Below are 18,107 nucleotides of genomic sequence, written 5' to 3' on the forward strand. Positions count from 1 at the left end.
CACAGGAGGGAAATGCAAGATGGAGCAAAGCTGCTCGCCTTCCGGCAGCCAGGAAGAAAATGGTGGGGGGGTGGGGGGTGGGAAGAGGCGAGGAGAGAGGAAGGGAGGGTAAAGGAGTCTGGGGACCAGATACACCTTTAAAAGGCACATCCTCAGTGACCCAACCCCTCCATCCAGGTCCCACTTCTTAAGACCTCATTCATCTACGAACTCATGAATGAATTGAGTCACTGAAAAGGTTGGTATGCTTGTATTCCAGTCACCTCCCACCCATCATCACCAGCCCCTGGGGGACAAGCCTTTAATCCATGAGCAATCTGAGGAGATGCTTTATATACAAACTACAACAGAGAGTAGAGACAAGGCAGAAGTAACAAGAAGAGTGGGGCCATCCCTTTCGTTCTGGCACCTTCCTTCCTCGCTTTCCCTAAACCCTAACCCCATCTAGCCCACAGGGCCACTGTCTTTCTGATGCCTTACTGCTTTGCTTTAGATTCCGGTTTGCTTCCTGGAGAATGTACAACAGGTCACAGGCCTTGGCCTTCTGGCCCCGTCTACTTCCTCAGTGCCGCCCACTTTTGGATCTCCCAGTGTGCCCAGCTACTCTGCCTCTGCTTGACTTGTGTGATGGCATCTTGGAATTCAGGGCCATCCTTCAGTGTGGCAGCACAGCTCCCACACACCCTCTCTGTGAAGCTGCCTCTCCAGCCATGCCCCTCGGCTTGAACCTCTCTCTGAAGGGCTCCAGAAAGCAGGTGCTCTCCACTAAGCCTGTGCCCTAATATGACCCTAGCTGGTCAGCATTGTCTATGAAGCAAAGGCATGACATGGGTCACACAGGCCCCGGACAGGGGTGAGGGTGTGGAGCAGCTCCTAAACATCTGCTCTGTGTGCCACATGCCTGATTTGTTCTAGATAAGCAAAATAAAGACGGAAAAGGATTTGAGATCCTACCTGTCATATGAGGATGGGAGAGTAGCATGGACCACAGGGTGGATGGCATGGACCCTTTGCTGCTTGACAAAATTCCAGTATTTCGACTTCGCGGATCACAATTCTCCAGCACCCTTTATCTTCATTTTTAATGATTCTCACTAGCTGGGAGTTCCTTTATACCTTTTCCTTTGGGAAATTTTGTGCAGGCTTTGAAGAATGAAGCCATCCCAATTCATCCTCAGATCATGGCAGTCTCCTCCTTCCCTTCACCAACTCCACACCTTCTCTTTGGGTCCTGAGCCCCGTCCCCGCGGAAGTTGGACTCCAGCAGGAGCAGAAGTGAAATCACTCGGCTTCAGAACTATACACTGCTGATTTACGACCCCGGTAAACCATTCAATAAACTTCACAGCTCCCCCTCCCCTATGAGCCAGGCACTGTGCTAGACTCTAGGGCTAGAGCTGGGAGCTCAAAGGTGATGAAGCCCCTCCCTCATGGAGCTCATATGGTAAAGGGGCTGGGGCAGACAGTGAAGAGTAACCACTGAGCCAACATGGTGGAGCACGGATGTAGTCCAGCGCTTGGGAGGTGGAGACAGGAGGATCTGGCAGTCAAGCTCATTTTTGGCTACCTAGTAATTTCAAGTCCAGCCTAGGCTGCTGTATTAGTCACGATTCTCTGAAGGAACAGAACTTCCAGAATGAAGATAGTCAGACAGATTAGTGATATATTGGATGGGGATGCATTGAAGTGGCTATCTGGCTTTGGTCTGAGTAGCTGTAAACAGTGGCGGTCTCCTGACACAAAGGCCAATAATCCGTTACTTGTTCAGCCCATGATGCTGGATGTCTCAGTGGTCCCAATCTGGTGTGGCGTCCTAGAAGATTCCTAGAGAGGTGGTTATCTTTAGTCTACCTGTGAATTTCAAAGAAGTGAGTTCTAAAAGCGGCAAAGGAATGCCTCAGCAGCAGGACAGATGGGCTCACCTGCCAGCGTGAGGGCAAGCAGGTAAAAAGCAAGCAGTCCTTCTTCTGTGTTCTTTCATCTGGGCTGCCACTGGAAGGTGTGGCCCAGATTTAGAGTGGATCTTCTTCTTCAAATACTCTGACGAAAATCCCTCACAGAGTGCCCAGCAGCTTGGGTGGTAGTTGATCTCAGATGTAGTTAAGCTGACAGCGAATATTTACCATGACGGCTGGGTAAGAGCTCATCTCAAAACCAAGAACAACAACCAAACCAAACAAAACAACCCAAGACAGTAATTGGAGCATTACCATCAACTACCTGGGTGTCTAACATTCTCTCCAGACAGACAGCATAAATAGGTAAGGAGAAGCTCTCTCTATGCAGTGTTGCAGAACATGGTTAGGCAGTGGGAGCGGCAATAGGTGGAGCCCTTGGTGTTCCATTCCTCCTGCAGGCCACCAAACAGGGACCCTTAGCATTACAAGCACCCAGAGCTTGTATGGCCTGGGATGCTGGTGCCAGGATTCCTCAGCCTTTGGCAGAGGCCTCTGTTACAGCTTTGGTGATGGTCTGGAGGGCAGTTGAGCCTCTCTGATCTTTAACACTGGCCACTGTTCTAGCTCAGTTAGGAGCCCTGTGGGTGATTAGGGCTGAAGGTTATGGTCTGGCTGCCTTCTATCCTTCAGTCTCAGCAATCTGCCTTCTTTTGTTGCCTCTCTACTTCCCTCACTGTCGTGGTTTGGATGTGAAATGTCCCCAGAGGCTTGTGTATTTGAACATCTGGTCCCCAGCTCTTGGCATAGTCTAGAGACATGTTGCATAGCTGGCTGACACATGGTTGTGGGGGGCTAGAGCTTGTGGCTATAAGCTGACCTGAGTTCCATCTGGAGTCTCTCTGTGTCCTGGTTGACCTAGATGTGAGCAAGCCGCGTGGTAAAAGCCACCTACCTCTCCTGCTTTGAGCCTGTGCGCTAAAATAAAGTCTTCTTCCCTAAATTGCTGTTAGGCTTTTTGTCCCAGTGAAAAGGAAAGTAATGAATGCAACCACCCTCTGGCTTCCCTAGCCCCTCCCAGCTGCTTCCTTAGCCCCCTTCCCAGCTGCCCTCTCACCTCCCTAGGCTCCTCCCAGCTGCCCTCTAGCTTCCCTAGCCCCATCCTAGATCAGTCTGCAGACCACTCAACCCTTGCTGTCATAGCCCCTTCTGCTGTGCCACCTGCTGCTTTTTTCTACATGTCACCTCTCAGTCCAAACTACCAAATGGGCAAAGAAAGGCCACTCTGGGGGAGCCTGGTTCTGCAATACCAGGGGAGGCAGCACAGGAAAGCATCCCCCAGGCAGCTCACCAAGTGAGCCTGAGCAGCCTGCTTATATCATGCAAGAAGGGGCATTTGGATCAATCACAGCCATTGGTTTGTGTGTGTACCAGCCATAGCCTTGCCACTTAACCACAGTCCCTTGGCCCACTCCGTGAGATGGAACCCATATCTGATACTGCCGAAGGGTCCAAGAACCTGAGACCACGTAGATCATGGGCCTGAGGAGAAAACCTACTACTACTATTCTGCTAAAGGAACATAGCAATAAAGTGACTCCTGATGACATGGTTACGACTGTACACATAGATCAGTGCATCTCTCGATCCTCAGCAGAGAAGCTTCTTCTTGAAGTAGATGGTAAAGAACAAGCGGTCCACGACTGGAGGATGTGCAGAGAGTGAGTTCTGAATGGGATGTCAGCATCAAACCCTTCCTTTCAGGGCTCTATGCAGAAGAGAAGGCAGAAAGCTTGTAAAAGCCACAGATGGATGACTCCAAGGAAACAGCATCTTCCAGGTACAACAACACTGATACATACATGAACTCAGAGACATACAGAACACACAAGGCCCGCAACAAATTCAAACCAAACAGATACCAGGTTCTTAAGCTGTGGGTCGTGACCCCAAATGGGGCTGAATAAAAAGTGTGGGGTTTTGAAAAAATTGACAAAGTAAAAGGTTTCTGAAGGGGACTGGAAAGAAGGGGGCTCAGCATGTAAGAGCACTTACTGTTTTTGCAGAGGACCTGGCTTTGGGTACCAGCATGCCACCTAACTGCAACTCTAGTTCCAGGGGATCTGACACCACTTCTGACCTCTGTGGGCTTTTATATGCATGTGGTGCACATACATGCACTCTACACACACGTTTGTGCACACGTACGTACATACACACACACATACACACACACACACACTCCAAATATTAGTAAAAGTTTTCTGAAAGCCCAACAACTAATTTAAAACTGAAATATAATGATCCAAGGTGATTCTGCTAGGCAGGGCTTGCCAGGGTCATATTACCTGACTTCAGTGGGGCAGCCTTGGTTCTGAACACACAACACACACATGTATGCTGCCCTGTGCATCACATCAAACCTACACATGGCCCACCAACAGTGCCAGAAACACTGCCTCGGAATAGGACTATGGAATGTTGTGAATTGCAGTGTTTTTAAATCTACAATAAATTTTTCTGCTGCTATAAAAACTAATTATTTAATTAAAAAAACAAAGACTTTTAATATTTTCCTTCAAGCATTCCTCAGCATGTGAGGAACAAATTAGTATATATTTAGATTTGTATTATGTTTGAATGTATGATTTCAAAAATTGCTATTTGAGCAGCATACTTGAGTTTCATAAAAAATTGTTAAACGAATGTTGGCTTGGGATTAGGATTTCCAACCATTTCTGAGAGAGCTCTAAACATTCTTTGTATTTATGCAAAGCAATATTCTTAGCATTGACAATTATAAAATTAAAATATTGATCAATTATGAAAAACACTGACTATGTTCTACCTTCTTCGGTATCAATTTTTCAGCCAAGATTTGTTTTATATAAAACTAAACAAGCCCATCCATCTCATTAGAATGCAAATTTGCTTTCATCTTTAATAAATGGAGAAATTGTATGGATATCAAAAAAATAAAATTTATTGTGACATTACCAGTAAATATTTGATTTGTGTATCTGTTTAATGTGCATACACATTTGTGATCGTGTGAAATTGTCCCAGTTAAAAGGGGCTTCAGGTGAAAATTTTTGAGCTTTGAAAGGGTCTTCCAGGATTCAGAGGCTGGTGCCAGCAAGGCTGGTACAAGTGCTTGCCACAGGCCTGGTTGAGCCTGCACCTTCAGATGGGGCAAGTAGCTCTGTTTGCTGTGCAGTTTTCTCAAGTCCTCTGTGGAGTGAGTATTCCAGACTACAGATGCTAAGGGTAGTCTAGCTAACTGTCTGATTAACAATGGCCAGTAATTAAAGTTAATGTGCTTGCTTATTTACATTTACAGGAAGATGGACTTCAGAAGGGATGCTTACAGTATGGGAGAGGGCTCAGTTGATAAGATCTTTGCACTGTGTTCTTATTTGACTGAAGCAAGCCAGTTAGCCTTCTGGCCTTCTTTCCAAATATCACCCACAGGATTTGTCTGGACAAGGGCGGTGTAGGGGTTCATTTGTTGGGGGTGGCTCCAGAATAATACGTATTACTTTCTGTTGCTGTGATAAAACAGTGACCAAAACCAACTTAGTGGAGGAAAGGGTTGATTTGGGTTCCAGTCCCCAGTCACACTCCATCACTGGCGAAAGCTGGAAAACTCAAGGAGGAGCAGAAGCTGAACAACGGAGGAATGCTGCTTACTGGTTTGCTCTTGATGTCTTTGTCTTTGCTCAACCTACTTTCTTACAGCGCAGAACCACCTGCCCAAAGGTGGTGCCCCTCTACCGTGGGCTGGGTGCTGCCACCTTAATCATTAAAATGTTTCACAGTCTTGCCCACAGACTAATCTGAAGGAGTGTTTTCTCAATTGAGTTTCTGCCTTTGCAGGTAATCCTAGTTTGTGCCAAGTTGACAAAAACTAACCAGCACACTGTGTCACAGGGAGTGGGCATGGGGATCCGGGGGTGGTAGTGACCTAGGAACCTCTTATTAAAAATAAACTGCAATGGGAAAGTGATGTTTTATTCCGTTTGGCAATGTAAACTTAAAAAAAATCTGTATTTCCTAGATACGATTTTATTCATGATTCCCAAAATAAAACATAGACATCCATCCTTCCTGAAAAGCACCTATCTTGAGACTGGTGGAGAATAGGGAGAGGAAGGTACTCCAGAGAGACCTCTGGGCGGCAGAAGCTGTAGTAAAATAATAATGAAAATAGTAATTTCAAGAATAGTAGAGCATACAAGCTGGACACCGCACCTTTGAAAAGGGCAAGTGACTGCTGCTACTCGGCTGTGCTCCTGAGCAGTAGGTCGCCTAGCTCACCTAATTCTGGGCTGTGCTTAGGGGGCGTAGCTTAGCCCTGTGAAGGCCTTGGAGGTGGGGCGAAACTGCCCCGGGGGCGTGGCCAGACAATAAGCCGGCCCTCTCCGTGGGTGCGGTCGCGAGGGCGGGGAGCGTGGCTCGCAGCTGTCCGGTGCACAGCGTTCTCAAGTTCTCAGTGGCGTTGCCGGCATCGTCCCCTAAGCAGCCGCCCGCGTCCCGGTTCCTGAGCAGGCCCGGCCTGGCCGGGAGCGACAACGAAGTCCTGGAGCACCCACCGTCCCCGCCGCCTCCTCCGCGGGCGCAGAAGTCGCCCGTGCTGGGGAAGGCGGCAGTCGTCCCTAACCGTCGCCTGGGCACGGTCCGCGGCGGGCCAATGTCGTCGCCACCCGGCCGCCGCGTCCGCGTGTCGTCCCCAGGGACTAACCGCCAGGGCTCCGATGCCCGCGAGGAGGTGCGGCGCCGCCTGAAGGACCTCATCGAGGCCAACCGGGTGATGATCTTCAGCAAGAGCTACTGTCCACTTAGCACGAGGGTAGGCGGGGCCGGCGGGAGCAGAGCTATGGGGCGGGCCTGATGGGTAGTGGCTAGGCAATTCCTGGTGGGAGGAGCGAAGTGGAAGTAGACGATTGGACATGGTGGGAGGGCTAGAGGAGCGTGGGCGAAGGAGATCGGCAAGTTCCGTGAGCAGATCAAGGGGGGTCTGTGCACAAGCCCAGAGGGCGGGGCGAAGGCGGAGTTCCCTGGTTGACGCCCGGTGGGAGGGTCTGGCAGGGCCTGAGCACGCTCAGTGGGCGGGGCCAAGCCGATAGGGGTCTGGGTGGAGCTTAGTGGGCGGGCGGTCTCGAGTTGACCAAGGGTGGGCGGGGCCTGAGGGTGGGCGGAGTAGACCTGTGGCGCTCTCTGAGGTGTGTTGCAGGTAGCTGGTTGAATTCTGGCTTCATAGCGTAGGGGCTTGTTCCCACTGGCCACCGGGTCCCAAGCGTTACACACACAGTGAAACGCTTGTCTTCAAGCCTGATATAGGCTTAAGTTTATCAAAACTTTTTTTTTTTAAAAGCATTCAACGTTTAAATTGTCTTACTAAAAGGGGAGAGTGAGGGATGGTGAGGTTCGCGGAAGCTGAATCCAGATCACGCTTGTTAATTAGCGTGTTTGGCTCCTTGACCAGGCTTCAGAACGAGGTGGGGCCTTGACTTCCACTTCTAAGATGAAGGTAGAGGAGGTTTCAAGTCGTGGCTAGTTTAAGCTCTGTTGCACACACTGTAGTGTGGGGCTAGGTGGACATTCAGCATTGTTACCATGAGTTTAAAAAAATTGTCTTAGAAACAAACCTTTGGAAGGAAGATGCAAGATGGACTTGTTCAATATTTTGATGTTTACTTAACATTATCAGAAAGTTAAGGACCTTGCCTGTGACTTAGTGGGAGAAAGGCCCTGGGTTCCATTTCCAGCACTATTTAAAAGAAAAAAAAAAAAGATGTTGAGGCAGGAGGATCATGCATTCTAGGCCAGCCTGGGCTACTCTGAGAGCTCCTATTACAAAAAACAGAACAAATATTGCCAGCTCTAGGACCCACGTTCGATCCCCAGAACACATAAAAATGACAAACATAGTGGGGCACACTTTGCCCCAGTGCCTGGAAATCCAGATTACCTAACCTGTATGCTTCAGGCCAGTAAGAGACTTTATTTAAAAGAAAGTGGACAGACCATCTTCCTAGGAATGACACCTGAGGTTGTCCTCTGCCACCACAGATGTAAGCGTACCTGCACACACACACACACACACACACACACACACACACATACGAACACGCACAGGCACATGCATACGCACGTGCGTGCTCACATACAAAGATGTATTCATTTGAAAAACTAATAAAATGTCACCAGCAGCATGGAGACTCCTGAATGCTCCCTCCCTCCCCACGGGGCAACCACATCCTTGTTTTTCTCTGAGTCATTGGATGCCCTACACATCACTAATAGTAGACTGTTCCTTTGGGCCTGGATGGGCCTTTCTGTAAGTAGAATCACATATTGTTTTACAGTTCTTCCCTCAGCAGTTTGGCTTAGACTCACACGTGTTAGTACCTGTAGCTCTTCTTTATTGCTTCTTACTGCTGTGATGTTCCCTAGGCTAGTATTGAGCTTGTGGTAATCCTCCTGCCTCAGCCTCTCAAGTGCTGGGATTACAAACATGAGCCAAACTGGCCCAATATTTTAATCTTAAAAACGATGTGGCTAGATGTCTGTCCTTGGATACATGAAGCACACCCCTGGCCAACTTACCTAGGTAGTTGCTTTTGAGCCATGTTTGATCTTAGCCAAAAAGCCTAGAAGCGATGGGTGTCATTCGGCTGATTGATTCATAGAATCAATCACAGTGTTAGGGCGTTTCCAAGTCCTTACACTAATTTGGCCTGTGCTAGTGAGTGTGTCACAGTTCTTGCTCTACAGCTTTGCTGACAGCTACTGTTTTTTTTCTTTCTTTTCTTTTCTTTTTTACTTTTTTAGTTCTGGTAGATAATATTCTTTCTTTGTGGCTTGAATTTTTCACTTCCCTAATGAAGTTCATGTGTTTATGGCTCCCTTGAGTTTTCTCCTGTGAACCATTAAGACTATTTTATTCTTGTCTTTCTTTTGTTGTGCTGATTTGTAGGTTTTCTTTATATATTATAAATACTAATCCTTTCGCTGCATCTGGGGAAATCTCCCAGGCTCTCTTTGTTGAGTCTTTTGGTAATTGAGGTTTGTTAGTTTCACACAGTGAGACCTGTTCCTCCTCCCTTTCATTGTATTTAGGACTTATAAACACATTCTTCTGATTTGGCTCCTGCCGCTTTTTTAGTGTGAGTTCCATGCTTGTTCTCTTTAACCCACTGGGAGTTAGTATTGGTGAAGTCCAGTTTTGATTTGTTTGGTTTGCACTTCCCAGCTTCTCTCTCTCTCTCTCTCTCTCTCTCTCTCTCTCTCTCTCTCTCTCTCTCTCTGTGTGTGTGTGTGTGTGTGTGATTTTTTGTGGGGAGCAAGACACATCTTGAGGCAGGGGTCTCTTAACAGTCCAAACTGGCCTTGAACTCTCCAACCTTCTCTGCTTCTGTTTGGATAGTAGGTCTTCCAGTGAGTTCATGGGTGTTTTTTCTAGGACATACACATCCTGGAAGCCTATCTTTTGGTGACCATTCACTGGCTGATTTTGTGGTGGTGTTTTCATGGTCTTTTCATGACCCACAATCCATTGTCATTTTTGCATGTGGTCTCTGCAGCAATCAAGAAGAAGGATTTGTCCCTTTATTGAAGTGGTAATGCCATTTAACAAGCATTAGTTATTGGGTACTTAACATTGTAGAGATATGAACATGGGTCTGGTCCTCCAGGAACTCAGCATAGCTGAGCAGTCACCAACCAGCTCTCAAGTACGGAAAGAAGAGCTTATGACAAACAAGGGCTGTGGCAATGGGGCAGGTAGTAGCTACTTCAGATGATCTGGACAGGCTAAGAAAAGGTGGGCTTGTCCTCCAGGGTAAGGAGGAGGTTTGCCTGTAAGGGAAGGCGTTTGACATAGGCATTTATGTAAGCAAAGACAGGAGAGGACAAAAGGAAGGAAGTGTGGCTGAATATAAGGAGTAAGAAAGGAAACCGGGGTGGGGGCTCCCTGGAAGTGGCTGGGATTTAATTTCAAAGGTTTAAGTGTCTCAAGACATTTTACTGAGAAGTGTTGGTTTAGGTTTATTAAGATTATAATAAAGAAACGTTAACCCAGAGCTGAAAGTACTGACCTGGCTGTCACATAATACCTAGCAAACTATGGAGATAGACAGACAGACTCACAGGCAAGATAACCTGGACTAAACCCAAGCAAGATACCTTGATTTTTTTAAAACACATTTGTCATATCAATAGAGTAGAGGCCAATGACATTGGGTGTGGGGACTGGAGGAAGCCCTGAGTGGCTGAAGTCCTGAGTTAATGTTTGCTGTTGACATGGGCAACAGCCATGGCAAGAACTCCAAAGTCTCAAACCTCTAGGAAAACAACAGAACCTTTCCCATGATATGCTCAGGGAAATGATAAAGCCTTTCCTACGGGTCTGAGTGCTAAAATAAGTAGTGTGTGTGTGTGTGTGTGTGTGTAAAGTGCCCATCATAGCTTCCCTTTCCTCTCTCCATGGATATTTACAGCCTTGAAGACTGAGCCTCTCCAGAGACTGTTCCTACTATCGTTAGTTAAACTTGCTTGCTTGGTTTCCCTGTCTACCAGAATCCCTGCGTCCTTGGTTCAGCCGTGTGGAGTAACCCTGGCCTCCATCCCCACTTCAACTCTGTAGGATAAAATGCCTGCATAGGTGAGGGGATGCTGAGATTTCGCCTTCTGAAGACTCAGACCACTGTCTTTGTGTATCTGTGTGTTTGTCTTTTCTTCATTCCCTTGCCGCCCTGAGTCAGGTTTACGTACCTGGAGCCACGTGTGAGGACTCAGCAATTAGGCGAGTCACATTGCTGGCTGTCGTCTCCACGGCCCCTCTCCAGAACTTTTCAGTCCGAAATTCTAAACCCTCAACACAGTAACTAATGTTTCCACCATCCCAGCCCTCACCAATTGTCCCACCCAAAAGTGAGTTTGGCCACTCCAGGTGCCACTTATGAATGACATCATCATTCATTGGCCTTTAACATCTGGCTTGTTTTGCTTATGTAATGTCTCCAAGGTTAGCCCATCTTGCAGTGTGAGCTGGAATTTTCCTTATTCTTAGGGTGAATAATAAGCCACTGTGTGTACATGTGCCTTTCCCATCAATCCAGGCACCAGCTGGTACTTCTGGCTGCCGTGACTGAAGCTGCAGTGAAGACGGGTGAACCCACGAGGGTCACATGTGTCTTTAACTGTCGTGTCCTGTGGAATTGTTGTCCTTTTCTATGGTGGCTACCCTCATTCACTGGCAGATTAGCCTGTCCCCCTAATGGCTGTCGCCTCCTCTTAGTTCTTGCCTGCTAGTCCATCTCCACTGCCTTTAAGGTGGAAGTTCACCACAGCCTGTTTCAAAAGGAGTCACCCAGAAGCCCTCTGCTATTGTGGCCTGCTCCTCCCCTTGCAAAACCCTTGTGTGATGTTCCTGAGCTGAAGGTGGGGACAGTGACCTAATTTTCAACGAGCGACACCCTGGCTTCATGAGCAGGGTTCCTAATGGGCCTGCAGCATCTGCTCTTCCTGGCTTTTACTTGTCCTCCTGAGACTTGACCTTACACAGGGAGTATGATCAGGACCTTAGGATTTTCTATCAGCCACCTGTATAGAGGGTTTGACCTCAGATAGGGTTGAGTGGAGGAAGGGGGGCCCTGCTTTGAAACTTCTGTGACATCTTCCCGAGACTTGACCTTACACAGGGAGTATGATCAGGACCCTAGGATTTTCTATCAGCCACCTGTATGACCTCAGATAGGGTTGAGTGGAGGAAGGGGAGCCCTGTTTTGAAACTTCTGTGACTCAAAGTCGAGAGATGCTGGTGACCTGCCATTTGAGGACATACTGTTTTGGAGCCACCCTCACTTGAAATAGAGTTCCTCCTGCCAGGAGAGGAGAAAGGGACAGGACCAAGCTACAGGGCCACAGACTCTGCTTTTCCTTAGGAAATTTTCTGGAATAAATGCTCATTTGCCGAATGTTCTTAGGGGATTTCCAAGACGTGAAAGTGTTACTCTTAGATAAAATTATCCTGATTATAGATGTGTCACCAAATCCGCTTAGGCCTTGGAGCCTCCAGGGTTTGTCTCAAGGGTGGAGGTGTTGAAGGGTGGTGTCAGCAAATGGCTATGGAAAGATCAGTGGCTGCCAGTGGGTTGATCTAGAGGAGACAAGGCTGGCAGCGGCAGGAACCCTTGAGGATGAGTTACTGTTGGGAACTAGAGAGTGGAGCAGTTCCACACAGAGAGCCATGACCTAGCCATTGCTGTCACTGAATGGGTGGTGGGGAGGTTAGTGTGATCTGGAAGATGGCTGGAAGGCAGGCATTCAGGAAAAGCCTAGCCAGAGCTTTGCAGTGGTTACAGTGCAGATTCAGTGCTGTGTGGCTTGTGAGCACGGGGTGATCCTGCACCGTGGTCTCCCAGGCAGACTTTGGGGCATTTGGATGTGCAGCTAGCTGGTGAATGGGCCATAGTTAAAGTGTCATCGTGCTCCTGATTTCTGTCTTAGAAGACAGAGAGTGTGTCTGGTTCATCATTGCCTCTTGTGAACTTGGAATCATGGTTGACTGGTCTTAGATGCTTGATGGATGATTTAGTTGGAGGAACTTAATGGCTGTTGAGAGGAAGCACAGAAAAAAGAAGCGATATGGTTGAAGAAGATTTGCACCGAGGCATGGCACCCGTGGAGGAGTGCCAGAAACCTGTCCTGAGCCAGAAAAGAGATTTGGGCAAAAGAGTTCATTAGGAGTCACAAGGAGACAGAGTAAAAGAATGGAGGTGGCAGACTGGGCTATTGTGGGAGTATAGAGAGGAAAGTGTGAGACTCCGTGAGCGAGAACCCATGTGTCTAAAGATTATCTGTGGTGGACATCTCTTATCATCATATGCCACATGGACACCTCTCATAGCTCCTGAGCCTTTTGAGAGCACGAAGCTCACCAGGGTTTCTCTTGCAGGTAAAGGAGCTCTTTTCATCTTTAGGCGTGGACTATAACATCCTGGAACTTGATCAAGTTGGTGAGTAGCTGTCGGTAATGCTGCTATTTGTAGTAAATGGCAGCATGACTGTTCCACTTACTTTGTTCAACTCAGCGTGTTTTCATGTCTTTCTGTAAAATGAGCACTTGTTTGTGTTCAGCCGCACAGAAGATGAACCTTCATATGACAATCAATTTTATAAAGATTTTCCATATTTGAGGGCAGGGCATAGGAAGCTGTGGCTGCTAATTTTAAAGTGTTGGCGACATTGGCTACTTGCCTGTCAGCATTCCGTAGAATAGATGAAATGGTCACAACGAGAGGAATCCACCCTGTTTCCTGGGGAAGAGCGTGCTAAGGTTTCAGCCTGGTTTTGAATCTTTGTCTTCCATGACCACGACAGTCACTGAACACATCACACCTGCTGTTCTTCACAGGAATTTGGGATGTGACAGTGACCAGAGAAAAGCCCTCAACTTTGCCTTCATGGGACCAGCTTTTCACCAAATTGTTTTAAGAAACAAGGTGCTCTTGTTTCTTACCAATGAGTGTCAAGTCTTAAATGTCATGGCGCCCTGCCGTGTCTTCCAAGAAGGGGGGGGGGTGAAAAACTTTTTTTTTTTTTGATTTTCAAGACAGGATTTCTCTGTGTAGCTTTGGAACTTGTCCTGGAACTTGCTCTGTAGACTAGGCTAGTCTCAAACTCATAGAGATCCACCTGCCTCAGCCTCCTGAGTACTGGGATCAAAGGCATGTGCCACCACTTCCTGGCCACAAAAATTTTTAAATGTAATCATAGGAAGCACTTTCTCATTAGTTATGGTAACAGGTTTCACTTGGGTTTTGCTTTCTTAAAGGATACCTGTCCCTTGGTCGTGGCAGAGCAACTATATATGCAAAAGCTAACCCAGATGCTTTGTCCTAGAAGGAACCCGTAGGTAGGCTGTTGGGTTGAAGGTGTCCTCTGAAGGTGCAGAGCTTTCCCATCTTGGTCATTATTTCAGAAAGTCATGGAGCACACTGGCCTGTCATGGACGTGACCTTGTAAGCAATGAGCAGTGAGCACCATAAGACTTGAGCTCTGCGAGGGAACCCTTTATTGTGTCTTCATATGCTGTTTTATTCTTTAGAGGATGGGGCCAATGTTCAAGAAGTGTTGACAGAAATCAGTAACCAGAAAACAGTGCCCAATATTTTTGTGAATAAAGTACACGTCGGCGGATGTGACCAGACTTTCCAGGTAACGATCGCCATCACTCATGGTCCTTGTCACTGTTTGTTCATATTGTAATTTAATTAACATTAAAGGGGAGTACCAGTGGAAAAGCCAGAGGCTGGTTACCAGATACCCCTGAAGACTCAAGGGAAAGGAACCTTCCCACCAACTAAACCTGAGAAGTTATACAGTGCTGGCCGCCAGGCACGGGAGGGCCATTCCTAGCCTGAAGTCAGAGCAGCTGTGACACTCATAGCACTGTAGCCATCACCACTCCCTTGTGTGCGTATGTGAGGAGGGAAGGAGCATCCTGAGGCCCATGAGGGGCTCACAGAGGCTCGGGGAGCAGGTCATGAGGCCCCACCCCTTCCTAGAGCCAGATAAGCTGTTAACTTCCATGAAGACAGATCCTTCTTCAGTAGTGTGGCCGGCAGAAAGCCCACACTCCCAGAAGCAGCCCACTGAGCTGTACCTGGGGTCATACCTTTGTTGTGCCCTATCTGAGGTAGACAGGGATTTGTTCACATGTCCCCAGGAAGAGCAGCAGGTGGGTCCCTGGGGCTAGGACGAGTCTCTTCCTCCTGATGGGGTAAACAAGCTGTTCTCTAACAAGAGTTGGTCAACATGTACACCGTTGTCCAGGGAGTTAGAATTCTTGTCAGGGCTGCCGATATTGGGCATGGGGCTTTTAACGTCTTATTTCTCAGAGTGCAGGAAATGCATGGGGCCATTCTGGTAGTAACAGATTAAAACTGGGTGTAATGGAATGTGGCTCAGGAGTAAAGTGGCTGCCTGGCATGCGTGAAGCCCTGGGCTTGGTCTTTCCTCGCTATTTATTAAATAAGATTCTTATCCTATAATTAATTATTTTATCTTGATTCAGTTCTGTTTTAATCCCTTGTGTAGGTATGTAAGCACTAGTAACCAATGATTAAATACATATCTGAAATTGTAATTAAGAATAATTTTTGGCTGGGAGGATCGTCAGATTGAATGTTAATTTCTGATTCACATGATCATGCAGTAATAGCTCTGCTGTCCTGGAAGCATCCTGCCACTGTGCAGGTGGTAAGTGCTGTACTCCTCAGCACTGTCTAGACCATCCATCCTAACCTTGACGATGATGCCAGAGAACCATCTGGAGTCTGAGGAGGTAGATTTTTCTGAGTCACATAAAATAAGGAGGCCAGGGTATTTTTTCTAGAATGTTTTAGAAACCATCTCCAGCACCATTCCCCAGTGGTCACATAGCCAGCGCCATTCCCCAGTGGTCACATAGCCAGCGCCATTCCCAAGTGATCACATAGCCAGCACCATTTCCCAGTGGTCACATAGCTGATGCCATTTTCCAGTGGTCGCATTGCCGGCGCCATTTCCCAGTGGTCACATAGCTGATGCCATTTTCCAGTGGTCACATAGCCAGCACCATTTCCCAGTGGTCACATAGCTGATGCCATTTTCCAGTGGTCGCATAGCCGGCGCCATTTCCCAGTGGTCACATAGCTGGTGCCATTTTCCAGTGGTCACATAGCTGGTGCCATCCCCCAGTGGTCGCATAGCCGGAGCCATTTCCCAGTGGTCACGTAGCTGGCGCCATTCCCCAAAGATCTCATAGCTGGTGCCATCCCCCAGTGGTCACAGAGGACCTTTGAGTCCTAATGGTTTTGTACGGGGCACCTGAGCTGCTTTACGGACAGGGCTAGCCCAAGTTTGCTGCTTCCAAACAACAGGCTTTACATGAAGTCAGTTGCTGAGTCACTTAATCACTTACTGCCTCGCCCATGAACACCTTCTCACCAAGGGGTCAAAGGAGCAAGAGACCCCAGAGCCTGTTTTATGGCTGTTGGGAAAGAAACACTGAGATGTGTGTGATAAAGGAAGTCGCCCAGTGCTGTGGAATGAAGTCTGAGAGATCATGAAGACAGCCGCTGGTGCAGAAAAACCAGGTTTCAAATGAAGACTAGTCCAGAGAAACAAGACCTTGAAAAGTGACACTTGACCATTTCTCCATGGAAAGTGGCCTCGTTTGACACTGATAACTATCAGAATGTTTATTCACAGTGGATATATACTTAGATCTAGGTAGATTTACAATCCCAACACAAACGTTTGACCCATCATTCCTCAGAGTTTTCTTTGCTTTTCTTCTTCATTTTTGGTGCCAGGAACTAAACGTGGGACCTTGTGCTCCACCCCTAAGCTAAATCCCGAGCATTGAGTATTTTTTAAATACATTTTTTTTTGTTTTTGAGTGTGTGTGTGTGTGTGTGTGTGTGTGTGTGTGTGTGCAGGTGTGTGAGAGCACACTCACAGATGCCTGCAGGGGGCAAAGATGTCAGATCCCCGGAGCTTCAGTTTCCAGTTGTGAGCCAGCCATCCTGGTTCTTGGAACTGAACTCAGTTTCTCTGCTGGATAATATGTGCTCTTGACTGATGAATTTATTCAGCTCCAGATTTGTTAGTCAAAGAGTCCATGCTGGTTGAAAATGGAGTCATGTGCTGCTCTGTCTGCTTTGGTAATCTGTAGGCACATCACAACGGTTTACTGCAGAAGCTCCTTCAGGAAGACTTGGTTCATGATTTCGATCTCATTATCATCGGCGGGGGTTCTGGCGGTCTCTCTTGTGCAAAGGTATGGACATGAGTGAACCATCCATGACTTTTCGAAGTTAACATAATCTTGCAATCTAGGCTTTTATAGTAACTGACTCTGTTGGGATGGAGTAGTATCCAGTGAATTGAGACTGTTCACTTAAGGGAGATAAAATGGGGGTGAGAAGGTGACAAGACACCATGTGGTTGTTTTTGTAGGAAGCTGCCAACTTGGGAAAGAAGGTCATGGTGCTAGACTTTGTGGTCCCATCGCCTCAGGGCTCATCCTGGGGTAAGCTGTACTTCCTGTTTGTCCTCTTTAATTAATGAATTTATTTATTTATTTAATGTGTATTGGTGTTTTGCCTGCATGTATGTCTGTGTGAGGGTGCCAGATTTCCTGGAACTGTAGGTACAGACGGTTGTGAGCTGACATGTAGGTGCTAGGAATTGAACCTGGGTCCTTTGGAAGAACAGCCAAAGCTCCTAACTGTTGAGCCATCTCTTCAGCTCTTACCCTATGCTTTTACAGGCAGCTTCTTTCTTGTAATTCCCTGTAACCCTTCCTGGTCTCAGGAGGGTGAGTCATCCAATGATGCAGACTCTGCTCATGAACATGCGAACAGTACAGCTTTACAAAAAGAAAGGCAGTTTCAGGACCAGCACCTGCACTTCTGCTGCAGATTTTGCATGCATGCACCAGTCCTTTCACTTTCCTCTTGTTCTGGCCCCTTCTCGTGGTCACTGCTATTGCTAGCTTTGGCTGCTGCTCTGACCTTTTTTACTCTTCTGTCCCAACCTTGTTTTCATTGCTCTCTGGACTCTTTTTGGACCCAGCCCGACTGTGCTTTCTTGTTCTTCCCAGAACCATGATAGGTAAAGTAAGTATGGAAAAAGCAACACCCCACAAACAAAACAAAACAAAACAAAACAAAACACTGTTTGACATTCAAGCTAATTCAAAGGCCTTAGCCTAGACCTCCCAGGGTATAGCAGCACACCTTGCTTGTTCTTTGACTTGTCTGGGTGTATACCCTTGATATTTTTCCTCCCCCTACCTCTTCCCTGTTTTCTTCCTCTCCTATCCAAAAAGATCCCGCTAATCCGTGCACTGGAAGAGACTGCCTTGGAGAGAATTCCTTACATAGGTCCTGCAAAGGGGTCCATAGGCCTGGCCTGTTTTGTGTATGTCACATTCAGAATAGGTACCACCAGGCAACTTTTGCAGGCTGACAGTTGGCTCAGGGGAGTGAGAGTTAAGGAGAGGCCAGAAGCTCCAAGGTGCAACACTTATCTCATTAGCTAAGGTGTCTCTTGTCCTTTGAGCCTCGGATGCAAGTGCAGTCTTGTCTCCAGAGTTCTTCATATAGATCCACATTTCCACTCATTATTGGGTCTTCTCTGCAGATTGCAGATTGCAGA

At 47.4% G+C, this 18,107-nt stretch overlaps 1 protein-coding gene across 1 annotated transcript in view; it reads left to right on the forward strand.

Annotated features, from left to right (window-relative positions):
* Positions 1–6,344: 6,344 nt before the first annotated feature.
* Positions 6,345–18,107, forward strand: part of Txnrd3 (thioredoxin reductase 3) — a 35,642-nt gene continuing 23,879 nt past the window's right edge. The window contains exons 1-5 of the mRNA XM_041637376.1: positions 6,345–6,744; positions 12,856–12,916; positions 14,008–14,117; positions 16,621–16,725; positions 16,905–16,977. Of these exons, the coding sequence (XP_041493310.1) occupies positions 6,586–6,744; positions 12,856–12,916; positions 14,008–14,117; positions 16,621–16,725; positions 16,905–16,977 (508 nt within the window). The 5' untranslated portion in view covers positions 6,345–6,585. The remainder of the gene's footprint in view (positions 6,745–12,855; positions 12,917–14,007; positions 14,118–16,620; positions 16,726–16,904; positions 16,978–18,107) is intronic.

This window comes from Microtus oregoni, unplaced genomic scaffold (genome assembly GCF_018167655.1).
Source record: "Microtus oregoni isolate MIOR12 unplaced genomic scaffold, Mior012 000002F_ref0000024, whole genome shotgun sequence".
Lineage (NCBI taxonomy): Eukaryota > Metazoa > Chordata > Mammalia > Rodentia > Cricetidae > Microtus > Microtus oregoni.